Raw genomic sequence first — 22,570 nt, 5'->3', positions numbered from 1 at the left:
TGCCAAATTGTATGTACTTTTTCTAGGGTAATTAATAATTAAGTTTATATCGTTGTTTACAACCTATTTGGCATTATATAGCAAGAAAATCAAACTTATGCCTTTAAAATTTGTAGCATGTATTTGATTTATTCCAATTGATCTATATGGTTTTGGCCCAATAAAATTTAACCAAATTAAATCATCAAACATTTTAACTTTTTAAACAATGTCATTATCTCTAACTCTATATTGTGATGCCAAGTAAATACAATATTATACTGTTAGGTATATGAATTTCTTGTGGAAGGGATAAATATTATTTGTGGTTGGATGAAGGATAGAAGTGTTAGGTGTGTGGTCTTAAAAAGCATTGCTTCTTCATACCAATAATTGTGGGATTCAAAAGAGAAAGGGACAATAAATATCATTCCTATAACAAAAGTGAATTGCACTCAATATCTTTCCACTATCCAACCACTCGACTCTTTCTTTCTTTTGTATCATTAAAATGGATAGGATATGCATCTTAAATTCTAATAAATTGGTAGGGCAATTTTTTTTCTTTTTACTACCAAAAAGAAAATGAAGCATATCTATTTGAAATACAAATTCATGAATGATTTTAACTTGTAGCGAAAGAAAAAAAATAAGAGTGAAAATGTAATTGTTTAGTCTTCAATTTTTGTCATAAAAATTAAGAAAATAAAATTAATATTTGTCTCTAAATTGATTAACTTTGAGAGAAATTGCTTTCATTGAGAGTTGAACTCAAGACCTCCCGCTTACTAAACGGGTGCTCTAACCAACTGAGCTATGAAAGCATTGTATGAAAGTATGAATATTTAAAAATTCATGAATAGTTGTTTAAATTGTTTTTGGTTATATTTCTGCTTTTCCAAATATTGATTAAGGTGAGCTTAACAACGAGAGATGCCACCAAATAAACAATACACCACCCAAAAGAAAAAAAATAGCGACGGAGATTTCACTTCCATGTTCTTTCGCATCTGCATCTTCCTTCAAATCTTTTATTTATGCAAAATTATATCTTATAACTTCGTTTCTAGATCAACCTCAGCGGGAGAGTTAGTTTTCCCGACTGAAAATGGCAGACCCATCGATTTCTACAACTCTTCTTGCTCAGCTCTGTCTCTGTTTTGCTTTCTACTTGTCTCTCAACATGGGTCGTTCTAAAAACTACGACTTTTTGAAGATTCCTGATCAAAATCCTCTCGATTTCTACTTTATTTCCGTCTGGGGTGGCTTACGATCTGTAAAAGAAGAGACCCTTCTTCTCAAACAGGTGAATTTTCGTGTGTTCATTTTGATTGTCGTTCCTACTTTTGCCTAGATTTTATTAGTTTCTTCACATATGATAGCAGAAACTGCAATGGCGATTCATTTTCTCATTTTTTATAAAGAATGGTGAATCATTCGTTCCAAAACAGCCAAACAAAACAAACTAACGAGCGAAGGGACGAGGATGTCTAACTACTAGAAGAGTAGTTGTCCACATTGGAAAGATTTATGGAGGTGATGGGATCTTAGTTCAGTAAAAGGAGTATATGACTTTGGTTTAGAGTCGTTTTGGTTAGAAACACTTTAGTTGGACTAACTTTAGTCAAATTCCTTTTTGTATTCTCTAGTTTGAGAGTGAATACCAAATAATTTACCAAAGAAATCCCATACCCTTTTCGTGAGAAGGTGACTCCTCAGTTCCTTTGCAAATAACACATATATTTGGAGACTGATCAATTACACACTTGATTGCTATGGTTGAAGACTAATCAACTGTTTCTTTTGTAGCCAATGGGAATTTCTCTTCCCTGTTGGGATTCTTTATCTTTTACTAGAAAGTGAAGCACAATACTCGTCTTTACCTTATCATTGTTCTATGTGCATTAAATTAATTACTAAGAGATGATTTTGAATGTGTTTGAGAATCCTTTAGAATAACCGCTTTGCACTTTTAATTCCAAATAAAATACTTAAGAATAAGCTATTCAAATGTTTGCTTTGCTCCTTGATCGAAGTAAATGGGCCAAAAGTAGTCTATAAAGTGTTGCGTCAGAATTATGATTTTATTTTAAGAAAAGACTTGTTCTAAGTCACTTTATATGACTTTTAAAATAGCTTTAGCTTTATTATAATTGTGTTTCAACCAATTCTAGACCATATGTAATGAGTATCTCCAATATTTTAAACCGAGTATATTGATTGATCATTGTCGAATTAAGTGATTGTCGATTGCACTTTTTTTTCTTTTGGGGGGGGGGTCTTTATTAAAGGCAATGCTAAGAATGTTCCATGTGAACAATGAAGATGGAGAAGATGGCCAAGGTTTCTCATGCAAAGTTCATCTTGCACATCCGTGAACCGGGTGAAAACGATCGCCTAATGCAGAATGTAAGTATATATTCTTTTTGATAACAAACAAAGAGTTGAAAAAACAAAATATACTGGTTCTGATGTAAATTGATAGTGAGCTTGCTAAAATGTTCATTGGAGACTGAATATGAAATAGATGTCCTCGTTATACATTATATATAATATGTTTACGGATCATTTTAATCTATCAAGATATGCAACTTGGTCTTTCTTCGTGTTTAAGCTGCTAATTCGTTATAGGAAATTATCTTCTCTTTACTTGACATGACAGGGTACGTGGTATTTCTCATCGCTAAAAGTTCCCTGGTATAAGATCCTTCTCAAACGAGTTCTGTGAATTTGGTAAATTTGTGTCCCATGATGTTTGCTGTATAATCTTATAAACACTGATGTTATTTGCATATTCATATCTTTGTGTTACTTCTCTTCATCAGAAATTATGAATGTAGGCACAGCATACGAGCGTCACGAGGAGATGGAGGTCACTTTATTGAGCGAACCAAGTTACAATATGGACAAACATTAGACATCATTGCCATAGATACAGCATTGTTGCAGGTTTGAAATTGCTTCACATCTCTTTATTTTTCTGTCTATTGTCATGCATCCAAGAATTAGAACTTCCTTTTCAAGCTTTTAGTTGTATGATTTGTAGGTATTTGGAATTTTTTGATGCTCTAACATGTTATTATCAAACTTCTAGGAGCCCATCGCAATGGGATCAGCAAGTCAAGCGTTGAAAAGTCATTTACTATGGCTGAAAAGGACTTTGCAAGCATCGAGCAGTAACTGGTAAGACATTTTACGATTATTGTTGAGTAAGTTAACATTCATAATTATTGTGGTGTTACAACCTCTTAAATCTTTCAACTTCTAATCCAACTACTTTTCAATGCCTTTAAGCTTGATGTTGAGATATTAACAATGATTTCATTTACATCACACGTTGTTTCCCTTCCTGCGGTTCTTACTTTATGTGCTCCAAACTTCTCGTTCCGTTTCTGACTATTCTCTATCTCTTGTTTCTTTGAAATGAAGGCGTATAGTTGTTGGGTTTCACCCATTGCTTACTTGTGAAAACAATACTCGATCGCTGGAGACAAAGCATTTGTTTGAGTCAGTCCATCGAATCTTTGTTGAAAATGGGGTGGTAAGTAAGTCAAGTCAAGGGTTTGAATTTCCTCTATTTCAAACTCTTACTATACATTTACATTGAGTCAGAATGCGTACCTTAGTAGACGTGGTTGCACTTACAATGTTCGGATCGGTAGCATAGCTTACATTGGGATTCCTGGTCGTATTCCTATTCAGAAAACACACTTCCAATCTCGAAAATCCTCCTTCAGAGAGTAAGTTCCCTCAACGTTTGGTTTGGATTGAATGTGACTATGTTTAGCTTCTATTTAGGCCTTGAGCTGATTGACATTACCAAAACCCACCCACTCTTATATCTATATATTCTCATTGTCTTCATTGTTAATCACTAAATCCATCTTTTATCTGCTACAGATTCTTACTTCAGCACGTCAGCTCATTAGAGATGGTGGGTACCGTATGATAACATGTTTCGATCGAATACTAGTTGACTTTCATATATGTCTTGCAAATACGACATTTATTAGGAAGTTATATGAGGAGAATGTAATGCAGGCCTTTTCAACAGAACTTGTAGGAATGCTTTGAAAGTTCTAATGTATAATTCTTCCCATGGCAGGTGTTTTACTATGTAAACACAGAAGGAGATGTTGTTCATAAAACTGAACTCCAGCAAAAGGGTAGAGAAGTGATTTGAAAAAACTACTCAACTTTATAGTACCAAGTAAAGAAGTCCTCCCTCTCTATCATCAGGGAAAATGGAAAATTGGGTCAAAAGCGTATATCCTCGACCAAGAGGTTTAGTGTTTTGCAAGTTTCACAAGTTCGAAAACATATAATGAAATCTGAGTTTTTTTTTTTTCTAACAAATTTTGACACACTGATTTGTATCTCTTGTTATTTTCTTGGTACTCCAAAATTGTACTCTAGTTTTATTTGAGAATATCAAAGCAATAGAATAGAATAGAATGTGTTTGCTCTAAAATTGAGAAGAGACTACGTACAATTCTATTACTCTTTAGATTAAACATTGAAAATAATACTCATATGTTAATAAATTATCTAACATATTTATGAAATTTTATGAAAAAAAATATGGAGTTTAATTTTGACAATATGTTGGATATATATAATTTGTGCAAAACCTTATATCTTTTAAAATAGTGAATTTGTTAAAATTGTACATTAAAATTTATGTTTATATATACATATATTTATTTAATTAGTAGGTTAATTACCAAAAATTAAACCGACTAAAATGTGAAAATTACAAATTAAAAAAAAAAATCACATTTGTAAAAAATTGTTTTTTCTTATTTAAAAAGAAAAATTAAAGAGAGAAAGAGGAGAATATAAATAGAGGCAGAGGAGGGCGGGGAGGAATTAGGGTTCGGCCTCACACTCCGCCATGAATGAGGATGCTCCGTCGTTTCAGAGCGATTGGAAGAGAAGAACTAGCTTCGGGAGAAATTGACAAAACTAGCACCTTTTTCGATTTATATTTGAAAAGTAGCACAGTTTTGTTCCTTCTTTTCCTCGCTCTGTCTCGCCGGCACCCGTGATTTCTCCTCCGAACTCTCTCCTCTTCTTCTTTCTTTTTCTCTTTCTCTTCCATTCTGTGTGTGTGTATGTATATATATATATATAATGAAGCCTGTCTCTGTCTCTTTCTTTGTCTCTCTCTCTCTCTCTCTCGCTAAACGCCAAGGCTATGATGATGGTGTTAAACTCGGAGTGTGAGGATTTTAGGGCAATGGCAATGGAGGTTTGGTCCATGGGCTTGGCGATCTGGGCTGTTCTGCTATGTTTCGCCGCCATGGCCGGCCTCCTCTGCTTTGCCCCATTTCCATATCTGAGCCGCGTTATCTTTTGTTCATTTCTTTCTGCTACCGTTTTTTATTTTGTTTTCAAAATGAGAGAAACAAAGTTTTGTAATTTCTTTATTTTTATTGAACTTAAAATCGAAGATCAATCTTGTTAATGGATATATCCCTAAAGAACACAGTCCACTAGAAAGTACTTCAGCATGTCGGAAAATTTACATGTTTACAGGAACATCATTAGGGCAAAAAATTCTTCAGCTGCGAACAAAGAGCTTTGCGTAAGAACATTTAGCTGCACAGCCAAACCAACAAGACAGTAATCCTCCAGCACCAACAGCTGGTTGTGTAGAATTCACTTCTCTTCTTTGTATGACTCTTACGAACTCATCTGAGCTTAAATCCCCATCTTCATTTGCATCAAATATGTGAAATATTATGTCCACAACATTCTTAGTGATTGAAACTCCACACACCTTGTACAGAAAAACAAAACCCACATTTTGTATTAGATTGATTTTAAGTTTGTTGACTTAAAATGTTTGGTGTGTACTTACATGGGAAGCTGCTCTTTGGAAATCTTGTTTTGTTAATTCTCCATTTACTTTACCATAGCTGAAAATAGCCAAAGAGAAGGATTCTAATTTCTTGCGTAGCTCTGCGAAGTCTTTGAATTCATCAAATGTGATTCTGATGTTTTTGAAATGGGGTTCTTTGTTTAATGCTTCAACTCTGTCCAGTAGTTTGTCTATGTGATTTATGTCTGCTGAAGCAACTATTGACAGTGCAAAGTCTTTGGCTGATATGCTTCCTTGTGATTTGAAGTCATAATGTGAAAACTCTAGTAGAAGTATCTGCATTCATCCAATTTATGTAGGTTGAGTCATGTGTAGGTAGAAGACCTTACCTGAATTTGAATAGGATCTGCTTTATAGTTTCTCCAATCATGTTTTTTATTAATAAAGAATAGGGATCTTTTGTATAGATTGTACAATCGTATCTTTGAGTCTAAAGAGTTAGGAAGAGCAACCTTACATGAATTTGAATAGATCTGTTCTATAGCTTGTACAACCGTAACCTTTGAGTTTAAAGAGTTTCGCACAGGAATAACAGTCTTACTTGAATTTCCATACATTTGTTCTATAGGTTGTACAGCCGTCAGCCATGCCTTGAGTTCTAAAGAGTTACGCATAGGAAGAAATACCTTGCTTGAATTTGAATTGGAACTGTTCTGAATTTGAACAGGTTTTGTTTTTTAGGTTGTACAATTGTGTCTTTGAGTTCAAAAGTGTTAAAGTACATGAAGAATTGATATTTGGGGGAATGACATACCTCATCATGAAGTTGTCTTAGGAATTGGACAAATTTGTCATGGTGAAGGGAGGCTTTTCCATCTTGACCAAAGAAGTATTCTACTAAACCACCATTTTCAACACTAACCTTCATCCCAAACCTTCTTCCCTCTCTGTGATGAGCTCCCTGTCTGTTCTGTTTTCTCATCAAACCCATCACTTTCTTGAACTCCTCCCTGTCTATTTCACTATTTTTATCAACAAAGACAGATAACACAGATAACATTCATTACCCAAGAGGATTGTGAATAGTAGAGGAAACAAATGTGGAAAGTGACGAATTTGAAGAAGCAATTAATTATCTAACCCATTGTTATCAATGTCAAACATTTTGAATGCCACTGAAAAGCTGGATTCTGGTATGCTGAGAAGTGTAACAAAAAATATGTACCTGCAAACAGAAGAGATGAGAGCACAATGCATGATCTTTTGGTTTTGATCCCATAGGTTTGGGCACTATAAACTTAAAGTTGAATACTTTAACCTTATTAAAATTCAACAATTTATTAGATAGCTCACCGGAAATAAATCATGAACTAAAAATTATAATAAAAGCATTAGGTATTTATTTAAGTTTGAATGAAGTTCAACTATATGTGAATGTCCGGTTGTGTAAATGATCATGAAGTTGGAAGAAAGGTCCAAGAATTCTTACTCTGCAAAAGAGATGAGGCCATCATTGTTGGTGTCGAAGAGCATGAAAAAGGTAGAAGGAGCACAACATAGTTCTCCAGACATTCTTCTTTCTCCTCTTAAAAAGCCTTCTCTAACACGATTGGACTCAGATGGAGGAAACACAGGGACAATGGCCCTCATCAGATCTGATGGTCTCATATATATTTCCCCTTCAGGTGTGTGGATAGACGCAAAATATTCAAACACCTTCTCAGGAGGACTTTGGATTCTTATACGTTTTTCATAGTTGAAAAACACCCTTCTCCTATAATCATCTGGAGTCCAGTGTAAAGTATGAATGAAATGGTAAACTTTAGCCTAAACACATTTAACTTAGATCAATGGGAAAAAGGGAACATTCTTACCTCCAAATAGAAATTTGGATTTCTTCTTTGGATTTATATTTTGGTGATTTGGTGATGATGGGTATTGGAATTGATCTTCTTTCACTGTTGTCCATGTTGTTTCTTTAGGGAAGTCAGCAAACGATAAATGCGAATTGGACGCGGAAGAATTCGAGCTGAGAAGTGATCCCACTCCGCCAATCAATATCCCTGAAGAAATCAATTTGATCAAGAAGTCAAATACAAAGCTTCTTCTATTCTCGCCTCCTCCGCAGCCAGTTTGTTGAGATGTAATTGACGAAGAAGAAGAAGAAGAAAACAATGGGGACGTTGATGGCGATCCTAAAGAGCCACCAAGTTGATTGTCGAGAAAACGAACAGTAAGGTGTTGAGAAGGTATAACTCTACAAATTGGCTTAGAAGATTTTGAAACCAAAAACGTCGAAGAAAACATACTATGCTTTAGATCGATCTCGAGGTTCTTCCAAATATCATCAAGAAAAAGGTAATGGAAGGAGAAAATTTGCAAAACGAGAGATTTAGCAAAATTGGATACTAAAATTGGGGCTTTGACTTTGCCATTTGTTGATAACCGTTTTTTTAAAAGTTAGTTGGATTTTGTGTTTGAATGAACTAATTTTTAGTAAATTGATTCATTATTTATTTTTTTTATTTACTAGTACATATATGATATTCAATTTACCCATTTACTCATAAATAACAACTTTATCTTTGTAGATGTTGATATGTGATTTTATTATGTATTGATAATTGTGTCATTTCCATCTTTAATTCTTTAGTGTTTGATACTTTTAAAATAATTTTCTCACTTTGTTGAATGAGATATTGAAATTCTCAATTCAAAATTTGTTTAAGTTTGACTAAGTAGTATTTTTGTTTTTTACAAATTGTTTTGCTATTTTTAAGATTTTAAGAACTTTTTACTATTTTTCTTTTGAGGAACTTCAAAAATTTGCCATTTATGTTAGTTTGAAAAGTTCTAAGAAAATTTGGACACGTTTAATAGTTAGTTACAAATATACTATGATGTATTTTACATTGGTTATTATTATATATTATCAGCTACTAAATGAAACTTGCTTAATGTTTAACCAAAATTTATTTAAAATTTACTCTTTACTTTTTGATCAAAGTTTTTGATAGAAAAAGGAAAACATAAAAGAAAATGTGGAGAATATCTAAGCAAGAATTCAAAAAAATTGAAAAAACAAAAACAAGAGTGATTTATCTAAGCATTGAGACAATCAATCTTCAAGCAAATTGAGTTTTCTCAAATCAAATTTGCACTTCAATTTCCTAAAGAAAATGTATCCTAATAAAAATCTTTTAGTGCTCATTCATCAAAATCGAGGTTTATCAAATGTACCCCCGAGAATAATGGATAATATTTGTCAAATTGAACTACGGATAATATTTATCAAATTGAACTGCCTCATCTGACATACAGAAACTTGAAAAGAAATATAACTCAAACAAATACGAAAACTCAACAAATATTTGTATTTGTAAACAATTTCAAATCTTGCTTGTCCAAAGGAAAACAAACAATAATAACTTGGTTTAGGTTATCATAGTGTTTTAAGTGTAAATAATAATTTGTTTTGAGTTTAATTTAATTTTAGTTGGTAGAAACATGAATTCAAAGTTCCAAAATGAGAGATTTTGTTTTCGCAGCCTCAGAATGATTTTTATAATTAGATTAAAATTGTAATGTGAATTAGGAATTTCTAATAATTTATGTTTCATTATTGTTCGTATTTTGATGTGACATTGTGTTAAAGTCCCACATTCTGAGTTGTTCCTTATCCACACACTTGTAAGGCAAAAACTTATCAATAATACAAATAAAGATGATTGTAGTTGACGAGGAGGTACGCCCCCACCTCCTTCTTTAGTATGATTGAGTCCTTTCAATTTGAATAATATCCCATGAGAGATATGATCATATCCTTAGTAAGGTATTAACTTTGTGGGGAAGATGAATATTTGTGTTAACCCTTCAGTTTGAAGTTTCTATTATCATATCTCCTTTGGACCTCTTGGGTTGTGTGCACCTTTTTTCCTCATCGAAAAAGAGAGAAGCACAGAGTTGGGTCTTTTTCCTATATATATATATAAAAAAAAAACCACTCAAATTTAATTACCTTTTAAATAATAAAACAATGAAAATAATAATATTTTCAGTAATAAATATAAACATTTGTTTTTTAAGCTTTATACGAATATTTTCTAAGTTTTTCAAAAGCTTGGTAAAATTAAGATAAATTAGTTTGTTTTTTTTCAATAAATTATTCATTGAATCATTTAATATAAAAGTAGAGATTTTAAGAAAATTAAAATTTAAAAACTAAAAAGCTAAAAGTATAGAATTGAAAACTCAGGATTGAATGGATCCACATCCATGGCTGGTGAGAGAATGAATCCCCAATGATATCCCTGAAAAAACACAAAAACAATGTATTAAAATTAAATAAACAAACACCAGAAGGGAAAAGCAACAAACCAAACGGGCCTCTTAACGCTGTTTATGCTCATCAAAACGAGACGGCGAAGATAGAACTGAATGCTAATGGAGGATTTCACAAACCTATTTCTAAAATGTGGTCCGATTTGATGAGGTTATACACCTCTTAAATTCATATGAATTTCATTAAATTTGTGATAAGATTTCTCTAATTTTAGGTCTCATCTGAACGCCAACACAAACAATTTCACATCTATTAATCTAATATGTATAAAATATTAATTTGTACAAAAGCAGATTTCAGAGTTCTGTAGTGATGAATGTCTGTAACGGTCTCCGGAGAGAAAAAGATAAGCACCGTCACGAACCGCCGCCGGAGAATTAGAACAACTCCGGAAATTCATAGATTAGGCCATTTCAATTTTCAACATACCGAAAGAGGATTATAATAATGTTTCATCGGCTTTGGACATAATCGAGAGCCGGCTACGTTTTGGCCTAAAATCAACTCGACGACGTTGCTGATGAGAAGAAGGTCGAATCAAAGCCGCTAAAGCTCGTTTCACGAGATCACCTTCAACGCCTCCAATTCTAACAAGAGAATTCGTCATCGCCGATCTACGAGCATTCAACCTACTCGGCGAGTACAGAGCAGGAGGTTGCGAAATTATACCTTTATGAAGACTACACCGGAACGAGCCAGGGTGAGTTGTAGGAGAACACATACACGTCCTCTTCGTACTGCTCTGTCTCTGCACAACACGATTAGTTCCACCACTGCGAGAAGAAGAAACCGAGACGGATCTGTTCGGAGAGGTCGCACGGTCAAGAGAAAACCGCACGGAGGGAACGGAAACTGAAGGCGAACCATGGAGGTTCACACGCGAGGGGGAAGTTGATCTGCAGAAGAAGGAAGTGGCGGATCTGGAAGAGAAAGTAGAGGTAGAGGATGCAAAGGCGGAGGAAGATGAAGTCCGGTGACCATAGAATCTTCCGGACGGTGAGAGTGATCGAAGAACTGATGCGCTTGATCTTCGGGAAGTTGCCGCCATTTTCGTCGGAGAAGAGCGGGGGGATGAATGTAGCTTTGTAGTCTAAAAGCCTTAAAGGCCGCGTTCGGCTGTTGAGTTTGGCAAACCCATCTTCACTCTCACTATGTATTTATACTGAACGAACAGCAAATATTGAAAGCGGCGTCTTTTTCTAACACACCCTTCATCTTTTTACATATTTGCAAACCACACCTCATTACAAATTACTCTTATAACCCTTCAAAACTTCACAATTACAAAAGAGATTTTTATTTATTTTAATGGGGAAAAAGATGGACCATTGGCCACTCCTTATATTCAATTTGGAACATTATGAAATCAATGGATAATAAATAAAAGTGTAATTGTATGTATGTAGGTGGAGTGGAATCTTCAAGTTATTATTATTATAATGTTCAAAGTGATTTGTTCATTAAAGTAAAACTATAATAATGATAATAATAACAAAGCATTACTGTCCATGATTAAACAAAAAAGATACTAAGCATTATTAATCATACTTAATCACAGATCCAATATGGGGGGCAGAAATACATGTGATGTTCCTTATGATTGTTCAACTAATAATTCAAAATATAATCACACATTTACCTCTAAATCTTGATTTTATTCATTTTAAATAATATTCATTACAAATAAAAGCATCTTTCCTCCCTCCCTAATCATCTTAATTATTTTAAACACCAAGAAAAAATCCATTATTTTAGGTTGTTAAATTCAATCATTTTTTACAATAATTTGTTTGTGTTTGTTTATTTTTATGTGTACATTTATACTTTAGTTTATGTTAAATCATAACTAAATTGTGGTGCTGTTATGACTAAAATGGAAAAATAATCAATATCACATATTAAAAAAATAGAATATGAATCATATATTTTAGTTTTCAAACTTTCATATTTTTTTCATTATCTTTCAAATGCTTATTTTAATTTCTAAATTTATATAAATCCATTTAAAACATTGACATGGTAATAAATATATGGATCAAATTAAACAAATTCTATCAACATGTATTAATTTTGGTAAGTAAATAAATAAACTAATTTAAAAAGTTATAGTTACAAAATAACTTTGATATTTATGGCAAGGTAATTACTGTTTAGAAAAAGAAATGTAGGGGATCAAATACGAAAACAATAAATAACTACGAAAGTTGAACAGCAAAAATAAAAAAAAAAAGAAATGAAAAAAATAATTTACTTTGACTCTTTTTTATTTTTGATGGGGAAAGTTACAAATAATGTTTTAAGTTTAACCCAACCCAACCAACCCTCCAGAGGTTGGGTTAGTTGAACCGGGCTATGGTTCAGGTGAATGAGCTTAGTTTTATTTTTATTTTTATTTTTATTTTAGTTTTGCCCCTTCTTTCTTTTGGTATATTGCTATTTACCCCTTTTTGTTATTTTTCTTTTCTGTTTTGTTCATTTTTTCCTTTTCGGCTGTCTAACCCGAAAATACCAAAACGACAAAAATTGCACCGTTTGATCTGACAGCTGTCATGCTATTCCATGATTTTTTGCCACGTAAGCATCAGATCCGCTTTGGATTACACGTCCTTCTGAGTCTATCCTATCCAATCAGGCTTCTTCTTTTTTAATCCCAAATTGCCCTCCATTTAAATTAAATCTATTTTAACTAATAACATAAATACGTCTATTATTCACTCTATTTTTTAAAAGCTTACGGTGTATTTGTAATATGTAAAAGAAAAGAAGCCTGAGTTTCATTTTTTTTCAACATGTAAAAGAAAAATTACAATTTAAAATTTTGGTGTAATTTAATAATTTTTTATTTGAAAATACTTTTTTTAATGTTACAAATTTAACTTTTTTTATATATAAATATCTCAAAAACTATATTCCAAAACTTTAAAAGTGGAGTTAAAATTTATGGGTTAAATGTTATAATACATAGATTTTTTACAATCAATCTTTCACTATATATCAAAATTTAAAAAGTGGTGTATTAAAAGGGTTCATTCCTCAACTAACTAATTAAATTTATGGGTTCCAACATTAAAAATGGTCCCAAAATTATATTTATGTTTAAAAATGACATTATCGAAGAAAATGAGCAAATATTTGGAAGGTTATTTATTATCATAAATAGGGTTGGTTTAGCCTTTTCTTTACTCAAATATTTGGTTTGATCTCTTAGGGGTCTAAGTAGTTGGGGTGTAACATTATTAATTTAATACCAACATTCTTTGCCAACCCAATATCTAGTCTCTTCCATTATTCTGTTTTTTTTTTAAAATTAAAATCATGAACTAATAGTTGTATCAATCTATGTATGAACTTTCACAAGTGAATCAATTCATACCCTCTTCTAAATTTTAGATTTTAGTGTGAATCTTATAATTTGAGTTAACGAAATTCATAACTTTTCATAAATTGAGATAACTTCAATCCTTTTAGTTCATGTATTTATTTGTAAATGTGTCTATAATTCTTTAAATGTCAAAATTAATTTTAAAATATCAATTATCATAGTAAATACACGAAGGAGTTTTAAAAAAATTGTTTAACACATTAATGATAAATTTGAGACAAAATTTTGTAAAAATAATGTAATTGAAATATTAACAAAAATTCAATTTTTTTATTATAACAATTACTAATTCGGGGTTAAATTAAAAAATCTATAAAGTTTAGATATTTTATAAATTAAATAGATTTAGAATTTGCTTTTTATTTGATATTCGGAAAAAAATTATATTTTTAAAGAAAGGAATTAAGAAATATCAAATTTTCTAATAATTGAAAAAGTGCTTTTGATAGGGATCGATCATATACTCTTTTCTTTAAGGTAATCTTTCCCTAATCGAGAGGGAAGCACTTTTGTTTATTATAACCTTTTCAAAGTACAAATATCAAATACATACATTGACCTAAAAATTTCTATATTTTTTATCAAATTTATTAAATCCACCGATCAACTAAATTTGTCCACAAAGAAAAAAAAAAAAAAACTATACAGTCGATGTATTTATAAAATCTAAATTTGAATATCATTTAAGAAAATTTAAAATTTTCTCGTCAATTTGACGTGATTCAAACGTATATGCTTTTATTTAATTTTGGCCATTAAATATGGTATCATATCTATACTTTATAACACAACTATATTGAATCAATTCAAAAAACATAATTATTATTTACTTGTTGCATATAATTTACAACATGTTCATGAAATCTTTATTTAGAATTTAGATAGTTGATTCTCCTATTAAGGAGAATCTTTATATGATATACAAAACCATTCTTCATCTTCAATCAAAGGTTCAAACACACTATTTTACAATGTCATATTTACTCCTAAATTATTTGAGGACAAATTCTTCGTGTTAGACCAAAAAGAATGGTGAGCTATTTTTTTATTCACATTAATTAATTTGCGCATTCACCCAAATATATATATATATATATATCAAATCAAGGGAGATTATATTGTTAATCTCGAAAAAATCATTTTAAAAATTCTTCAAGTGTTAATTTAATATAATCTAACATTTAAATTTATTATCTATTTCTAATGTATCAAGTGGGTATTCGAACTACTAACGTTTAGAATGGTAATAATTGACGTTTTATATATCAAATTATATTTGAATGAATACATTTTTTTGTACTCAATTATTTCAAAAGATATACAATTTTGTTATTACGTTGTCATTATCTAAAAACTTAAATGGACCCTTACTTATAGAAGATTATTTAAACAATGATCACTTATGATTATTAAAGAAAAATGCAAAGTTTGAGAAGATGTGTACTAGGTTTGACCTAAACATAAACTATATCATATTATATATTATATCTAAATCATTTTTAGAGAGGCATACATAATATATACAATCATTTCTTAAAAAATGACATCTCACCTTCCAAATTTTGACTTGTGCTTTCCTCTATCAAAAAGACCTAATTTATTTCTTTATATTATCAATAATCATATTTTAACTTGTTTAATAGACGTTTTAATTTTATTAATTAATTTCAATATAAATTATCTATCTTTTTTTCAAATATTTTTTTTTATTGAAATTGTTATTTTAAATAATTGATTTTGGAGTTCGGAATTTGAAATGTAATTAAGAAAAAAATAAAAGAAGTTGCCCTTTTGAAGAGAATGACATGCATTGGTCCCAAAATAATAATAATTATTATTATATCATATAACATTATTTTTATAAATTTTAAATTTTAAAATAATAAAAATTTAGAAAAATGTGCAAAGTGGTTTTGTGATTATCCAAATAAAAAATAATGCATGGCTGCTCCCAATACTAATCTTTATCTTTTTGATTTGAAAATATAAATATTTTCAAACTTTTAATGTATGTAATTAATATGTTTGATATATTCAACATCATCATAATCAATCTTCACAATTCAATATTTAATACATATAGATAGATATTTTACCATCATATGAATATATCTTAATAATATAAATATAGACTTGCAAGTGAGTTTATAATTTTATTCCACTTTAGTTTTTGACTGTCACATTCAAGAATAAGCTCTCTTCACTTTGATGCTTATCTAAAATGTTTTAATTCAAAAGGATTATGAAAAATCAAAGGGTCAATTCAAGCTTTGGTGGATTGATGCAACTTGGAAGAATAGGGTTTGATATATATATCCCATTTATTATTTACTTTTATAAATATCATATATATGATAGTTTAATTTGTAGTTGGACCCACATCAAATATATAAGATTTTGAACTATAGAATATGGAAATCAATTAATTAAAAATTCATTTGGAATCAAATCAACATTGTTTTGTCTCTTAATCAATTTCTAACTTACAATTTATAATTTTTTTTTTATTTTGATCTTTATTATTGTTTTTTTTTATAATAAATTACTATTGATTCAAGCATTGCTTGACAACCATTATATATATATATATATATATTTCACACCATTTCTTAGTCATGGTTTTCAAATTTTCTATATATGAATTTTGGAAACACTGCTTAAGAGGTTGACAATAAGACATAAAAGGGACTCTAAATCAAAATTTAAACTTCTTTTCTTCATTTTCTATTTTGCTTCCTAATTTTAAAAACGTTTATTAGATAAAAGAAACTTTCTACACAATACTTCCCTCTCCATGATAATATATTTTATTGAGCTATGCAACTTTAATTTTTTAAAAAATAACCTTAACTAAAAAATTTTAATTATTTAAAATTGTAATGAGTAATCAATCTATAGTTGTTACGTTATAGTCCATCTACTTCTAAAAGGTGAAGCTGTAATAATGGTAATAATGGTAACTATTGATGTGAGAAGAACTTAGTGATGATGGCTCTTGAACAAGGATTTTTGTACTACTATTATTTTTATTTTTGGTTGTTTTATTGTTTAAAAAAAATAGGACAAATTACAACAACCTATCCTAAAGTATGGTAGGTGGTATATATATATATATATATATATATACACACACACGAATATATTTTGAAGGGGTTATGTATATCCACAATAGTTGAAATTAGGGAAATGGAGGGGCCAGCCATTAGCAACCAAAGGGGATGATGATAATGACATTTTACCAATACAAACAACTCAACAAGTAGGCCATTTGGTGTGAAATATCCAATTTTGGGAAAAGAAACCAAAATATTTGTCTTTCTATTATCATGTCATTTGTCACCCTAATGGACCTACTTCAGAAAATGTAAGCCTCCAAAACCCACTAAAGGAAAAAGGAAAAAAAAGGTAAATTTTTAGATAATATATATTTGGGGAGAGATTTTAATTCTAAGTTAAGAAATGCAGATAACCCCCAAGTTTATCAGTTTGTTGATTTATTGGTGTTGAATTGACTGCTTTAAAACTAGTTTTTCTTACAAATATTAAAGCATATACTTTCAACTAAGAAAGGTTTGACTGTCTTCTCCAAGGGCCTGTCTCAAAAACTATTAGACACATTGTCCCAAAACTCATATTCCAATTGGAAAAGCTAGAACGATGTTAAAGATTTAACAAAGTAGAAAAGGAATCCTCCTTCAGTCTACTTTCTGAGAAATTTCCTCCTCTTAAGTGCTCTTGCTTTAAAAGGTGACCCCATTAAAATCACATCAGATGAATGAAACTTTTCAGTTGGTTACATAATTAAATAATATACACTGAAAGACAAAAAGACACTCGAGTAAGTGTTTAGTGTAATGTCATGAGTACATGGGATTGATATCTAGTTTCCCTTGGCTTCTCCTCCTGGAGATCTGGAAATAAACTGCTTTGTATAAACCCGATGTCGTCGTTCTCTTGCGTATATAATCCAGAAGATCAGGGAGAACATGACAGCACCAGACATCAGAACCAAACCAACGTATATCCATTTCGTGTATAGTCGAAGACCAGGACAATGGTTGTTACTGATATCGGTAAATACTTGTCGAACGAATGTACAGTCCACAAGTTCGACCAAGAACGGTCCATAGCGATACAAACCATAGCTCACGTTTGCTGCTGCTGTCATTTGGTTGTAGAGAGCTGGAGTCAACCGGCCAGTGGTGGTGCAAATGCCAGAAGCTGATACTTGACAAGTGAAATCCTTCCAAACCTGCATGCAAAATTTCATGATCTCGATGAGATTATCGAAGAAAAATTGTAGTAAAAGGATATGTTGTATGTACTTGTTTGAGCTAGCTATTAACATATATCTCTTACCGCAGGAGCTTCGTTCAGTTGTACTTCATTCGCCAAGCAGGTTCGACTAGTGAGATCGGAATTAAACCGACTACATAGAGGTGGCACCAATGGGCCAGATTGATTGTAATTAACAGGGGGGCCGATATTTGGAGGAGGGTTGACATTTGAGACTGTGTTGATCACTCCATTGACCAAACTAACAAGTTGGAAACTCACATTTTTTGTTACTGACTGAATTTGTTTGGCAGTGGCATTATCGACGCAAGGAAGGATATCGTCTAACGCCGTGTTGGCAGTAGGATTCTGCAGCCAATCTTCCATTGCAACACATGTATCTCCGACCACACTAATGCATATAACGAAAAAAGAATCAATTTGGAGCTGATAGAGACAACATTCAACAAAACAATAACACTTCATGAACAACAGATGTCTGTTTCAAAACTGCTGCTTTTCAATCCAAGCCAAAGCCACATTTAGCTATCTATCATTTTGAATATCCAAAGAGTTCCATTGGCAATGTGTATGATGCATTCTTCCTATATGCATCATTTTGATTAAAAAAAAAAAAGAACTCTTAATGAAATAGAGGCTCTTACTTATGAAGAAGAAGAAACGCGCCACACAGAAAGAACGTGACCGTAACAAGAATCCAACCAAGTATTACCAAGCTGCAGTCATTAAGCATGGAAGTGGTTAATATATTATCATATGACATCAAAAACATGATTTCGACAAAGAAAACGGAACTGTACATATACTTACGTGTATACAACACACTGCAATCCGAAGATGGAACATACTGGATCAGGAATCAATAAAAATATAAGAAAGGTTACATTTATGGTCAGTTCATAATTTATCTCGCATAATTAAAAACACTTACAGAATCCAATAAATGCCAACAAGAGCATAACAGCAGCAATAATAATGAGGATGAGTCGGCTGCGATACAGAACACGAAAACTTGTTACTCCTGGTCACTGAAAGCAGTGAACTTTGATAGAAGAGGTTCTACTTACTTTTTATCTAGGCCTTTTTGTATCGTGTCTGAGTTATTAGAAGCTGCATCGGTAAGAGTGGAAGAAACAGAACTTATCTTTGTGCCAATATCGTCAATCCCTTTCTGGATATCTGGAGTCAGAAATATCGAATCAACTTTGATTGACTTTGCTGAAGACAGATACACCGACAAATTCTTAAGGTTTTCAGCAGTTCCATCTGCCTGATTTACTATATATTCCAATGTGCTCGATGTACGGCTATGAAACTTCCCTTGACCAACATATAACACGACACATCCTACACTGATACAGAGTATGGAAACAGAGATATTTTCATATTAACTTCTGAGCCAAATTAGAATATTGAAACTGCAGAATTGGAGGGAGAAGGATGCTTACATTGCTGAGATGGTGAAGAATATGAGGAAAGCAAGAGAAAGAGCATAGGCCGTTCGAGAATAGCCATAAGGCTCCCTCCGACAACAGCAACAGCAAAGACAGGTGATGAACAAGCATATCCCGAAGAGCACAAACCAAGCAATACCAAGGACAGAGAATGGAATAGAAGTAAAAGCAACAGACTGCATCAAATTGGAACAGGAAAGAAGGCACCATGGTTAACATAAATATCAAATGACACAAAAAGTAATGAAGATAGGACCTAAAAACATGAACCCAAGTTAAAGTTTAGCCAATAATTAACATCTAAACCGATCTGAATCTAATCGTCAAAGATCTCAACTGAAACAGATCTAATTTCAAGCAAAGAAAATCCATCTAAAACTTAATCCATAAAAATAGACACACGGCATAGGCCACATATGACCATGCTCTAAAATTTCCTTCCTTTTTCTTCTCTTACAAGAAATGACAGAAATACAAACACTACCAAGTAGAGGATAAAGAAGATCAATGATTTTCACTACGTGCAGAAAAGTTCAAAACGACATAGAAACAATCACACGATTGTTCACTTCGACGAAGATCACGAATAAATGAGCTTAAGCCCGTGAGTTCAATGGTGATTTGGCATGATATCACAACAGACAGAAGATTCTCCGTTTAAATCCTATAAAATACCATTTCCTCTACAATTAACATTGATAACCACTTGTAACTCATATACTAATTTCCATTCCCAAAAATTGTGAGAAACAACTGACTCACTCATCAGTTTACACTTTTGGATTCACAAAACAGGGAAGATTAAATAAACATATAAACACAGATGATAAGATTGGTCTTGGAGGAAACAACATAGTGAAAAAAACAACCAAGACATTCTTTACAACAACAAAATCAGTCTAAATGGAGACGAGACCAAAAAGGGCAACACATAAACCACAACACAACAACAAAAGCAGAGTAATCACAAATAACAGAACTTACAGCCCAGTAATGTTGGTTGCTTATATTCCATCCACCCGTATAAGGTTTAAAGTCATCAAGGGGGTCTTTCCTCCGAGTCCTGTCTTCAGCCAAAACCAGAGACGAGTTCACAGCAGGGTCCTGCTCGGCAAGGCTTCTTCCAGTCCTCCATGGCTCCGACACCTGAAATTCCTCAACCCCAGCAGAGTTTTCTGATTTTCAACAAATCCCAAGAGAGGAAAAAAACACAGATTATACAAAAATGGAGTTTTTGAAAGAAACCCAGAAAAGGGGAAAGAAATTAAAGAAGAGTACCGAAGATGGGAATGGCGCTGAGAGCAGAGACGGTGAGTGAAGAATGAGAGACAAGGAAGAGAGAGTAAAAAAGAAGGGAAAAGAAGAAGATGGGTCTGAGGAGGAACATAATGGCTCTCGTTCTCACATTCAAAGAGAGAGGGAGGGAGGGAGCTTTGCAGAATCCGAGCTGATTTTTATCTCTAGGATTTGGCCAATGGATGTATGATCTTATGGTTTGGGAATTGGAATGGGCGAATTTGGAGTGGGACCTTTCAATTATTCCTTGGTCGCATTCATAATTAGATTAACAAATAAAGAATTTTTCATAAAATTAATGCAAATAAGACTTTTTAAAACTAAATTAAATTAAATAATAGAATTTTATTGTGTTGTAATCTAACATTCTCTTTAAATAAATAAAACATTTTGAACCTATTTTCTTTTTATTTCTTTAAATAGAATTCACATTTCTAAATTTGACTTAAATCAAAATTAGATTACAAGTTCTTAAAATAATCTTTTACTTTTTGAAACTATGATTTCTTTTTTAAAGCAAACAACAGATAAGAGTTGAGGTGGGTGTTAATTTTCAAATAATAAAATTATAAATTATTGATAGTTATCAAATAAAACGTAAATATTTTCAAAAAATAAGTTAACTTATAATATGATTGTGTGCATATTATTCGTAAACGTAATTTAGCAATTAAATCTTAATTTCTTTATTCAAACAACATAGGTTCGAAACGTGACCTCCTCTTAATCTAATGTTTTATTCACATGTTTACTAATGACTACAAACATATACATATAAAATATTATATGCATACAAGTAACAATTTGACTTTACTTTTAAAATTTTAAAAATAAATAATGTTTGACTTTACATATATGCACTAAAATATACATATATATGTTTGAGTTCAAATAATATGAGTTGGAAATTTGTCTAAACTTAATATAATTTAATCGATTAAAATATATAACTTCAATCAAAATAGTTAAGTTTCGTAAAACAAGATTAGTTAAGTTTGGAATTCTCTTATCTTTACAAATCATATATGATTGAATAAAAAGAAAATTAAAGAATTTGAATCTCCACTCACTTAGTTATTAATTTACTTGTATTTTCAACGAGGCAATGGAACTTCAAATCGTAGACATATTGATCACTAATACATGTTTATATCTTAATCGAGCTATATTTACTTTAAAATTTTAGTGTTTTTATTTAAATGTTGTTTTGGTTCATATACTTTTAACTTTAATTCATTTTCGTTCTTATACTAACAAAATGTCTATTTAGGTTTCTATATATTCAACTGAGTTTATTTGTTTTTTTTTTTTATTATTATTATTTTAAAGAGTTAAAAGTATCACTATTTAAAAACTCAAGTTCCAAAATTGAAAGTACAACGATTAAAATGTTTTGAAAATACATCAACCAAAAGTTCAAAATATATAGACCAAAATAAGTATTTTAAAAGTATAAAGACTTATAAACAAAAGTCAGTCTTCGAGTACAACAACTGTAAAGATGAGCGATCAAGCCTTTCATTTCTGGAATGAAAAGTCATATCGATCAATTACCACTGAGATAAGCTCACTTTGTCAACCTACTTAACAAGTCATAGTAGCAACTACATCAAACCTCTCTAAATCAAAACGTACTTAACGAACCTTGTGTTTTATTAACACTTATATTTTATTACTTCCTGTCACACCCCACCTCGTAGACTTTTTTGTTTCTCACAAATTAAATTTTTAATCGTAAAACTTATATGTAACCATGTATGATTTTATCACTTAATCTTTTATGCGGATTGATTCAAATGCCAATTCTTATCGCAAAATCGTATTTCAAAATGTCTTCTATCTAGATCACAAATTTCAAAACAATTAGCTAGATTTTATCCAAATTAGAAACTAGTCTCACACTTCTTTTCATTCATTTAAATTTGTTTAGATATTTTAGAGGGATCTTTTTAAATATATAAAAAAATAGAAACTATTTACAAAATATACTAAAATCT

The 22,570-nt window shown here is 31.4% G+C and overlaps 4 protein-coding genes and 1 non-coding gene across 6 annotated transcripts; 1 reads left to right on the top strand and 4 right to left on the bottom strand.

The window, feature by feature from the left end:
* Positions 1–729: 729 nt before the first annotated feature.
* On the bottom strand, positions 730–803 carry TRNAT-AGU. Its single transcript has one exon. It is a non-coding gene; the product is annotated as a tRNA-Thr (tRNA).
* A 95-nt stretch (positions 804–898) lies between these two features.
* Positions 899–4,450, top strand: LOC101208944. 2 transcript variants are annotated; one of them, XM_004139212.3, is made up of 9 exons: positions 899–1,285; positions 2,305–2,388; positions 2,642–2,676; positions 2,820–2,928; positions 3,074–3,162; positions 3,409–3,520; positions 3,592–3,719; positions 3,880–3,913; positions 4,085–4,450. In XM_004139212.3, exons 1-9 carry the CDS (start codon positions 1,088–1,090, stop codon positions 4,160–4,162), a joined length of 867 nt encoding a protein of 288 aa, XP_004139260.1. In that variant the 5' UTR covers positions 899–1,087; the 3' UTR covers positions 4,163–4,450. The 2 variants fall into 2 exon arrangements, with proteins under 2 accessions (XP_004139260.1, XP_031737099.1); XM_031881239.1 differs by having other exon boundaries at positions 1,156–1,285; positions 2,271–2,388.
* Positions 4,451–5,392: 942 nt separating this feature from the next.
* Positions 5,393–9,248, bottom strand: LOC101223029 (calcium uptake protein, mitochondrial). Its single transcript, XM_004139349.3, has 6 exons — positions 7,678–9,248; positions 7,293–7,587; positions 6,945–7,028; positions 6,618–6,825; positions 5,843–6,139; positions 5,393–5,761 (listed from the first exon to the last, which is right to left on the bottom strand). The coding sequence occupies exons 1-6, from the start codon at positions 8,108–8,110 to the stop codon at positions 5,543–5,545; spliced, it is 1,536 nt and encodes a 511-aa protein (XP_004139397.1). The 5' UTR covers positions 8,111–9,248; the 3' UTR covers positions 5,393–5,542.
* Positions 9,249–9,401: 153 nt separating this feature from the next.
* Positions 9,402–11,289, bottom strand: LOC101209679. Its single transcript, XM_031881240.1, has one exon. It carries the CDS (start codon positions 11,191–11,193, stop codon positions 10,585–10,587), a length of 609 nt encoding a protein of 202 aa, XP_031737100.1. The 5' UTR covers positions 11,194–11,289; the 3' UTR covers positions 9,402–10,584.
* A 5,872-nt stretch (positions 11,290–17,161) lies between these two features.
* Positions 17,162–20,748, bottom strand: LOC101209187. The gene is made up of 9 exons (XM_004139213.3): positions 20,556–20,748; positions 20,262–20,452; positions 19,272–19,453; positions 18,891–19,175; positions 18,755–18,813; positions 18,634–18,670; positions 18,468–18,539; positions 17,887–18,214; positions 17,162–17,779 (listed from the first exon to the last, which is right to left on the bottom strand). Exons 1-9 carry the CDS (start codon positions 20,662–20,664, stop codon positions 17,408–17,410), a joined length of 1,635 nt encoding a protein of 544 aa, XP_004139261.1. The 5' UTR covers positions 20,665–20,748; the 3' UTR covers positions 17,162–17,407.
* Between the last annotated feature and the right edge of the window lie 1,822 nt (positions 20,749–22,570).

This window comes from Cucumis sativus, chromosome 2, assembly GCF_000004075.3.
Source record: "Cucumis sativus cultivar 9930 chromosome 2, Cucumber_9930_V3, whole genome shotgun sequence".
NCBI lineage: Eukaryota > Viridiplantae > Streptophyta > Magnoliopsida > Cucurbitales > Cucurbitaceae > Cucumis > Cucumis sativus.
The sequence above is the reverse complement of the archived record's forward strand: the minus strand, read 5'-3'. Positions and strand labels throughout refer to the sequence as shown.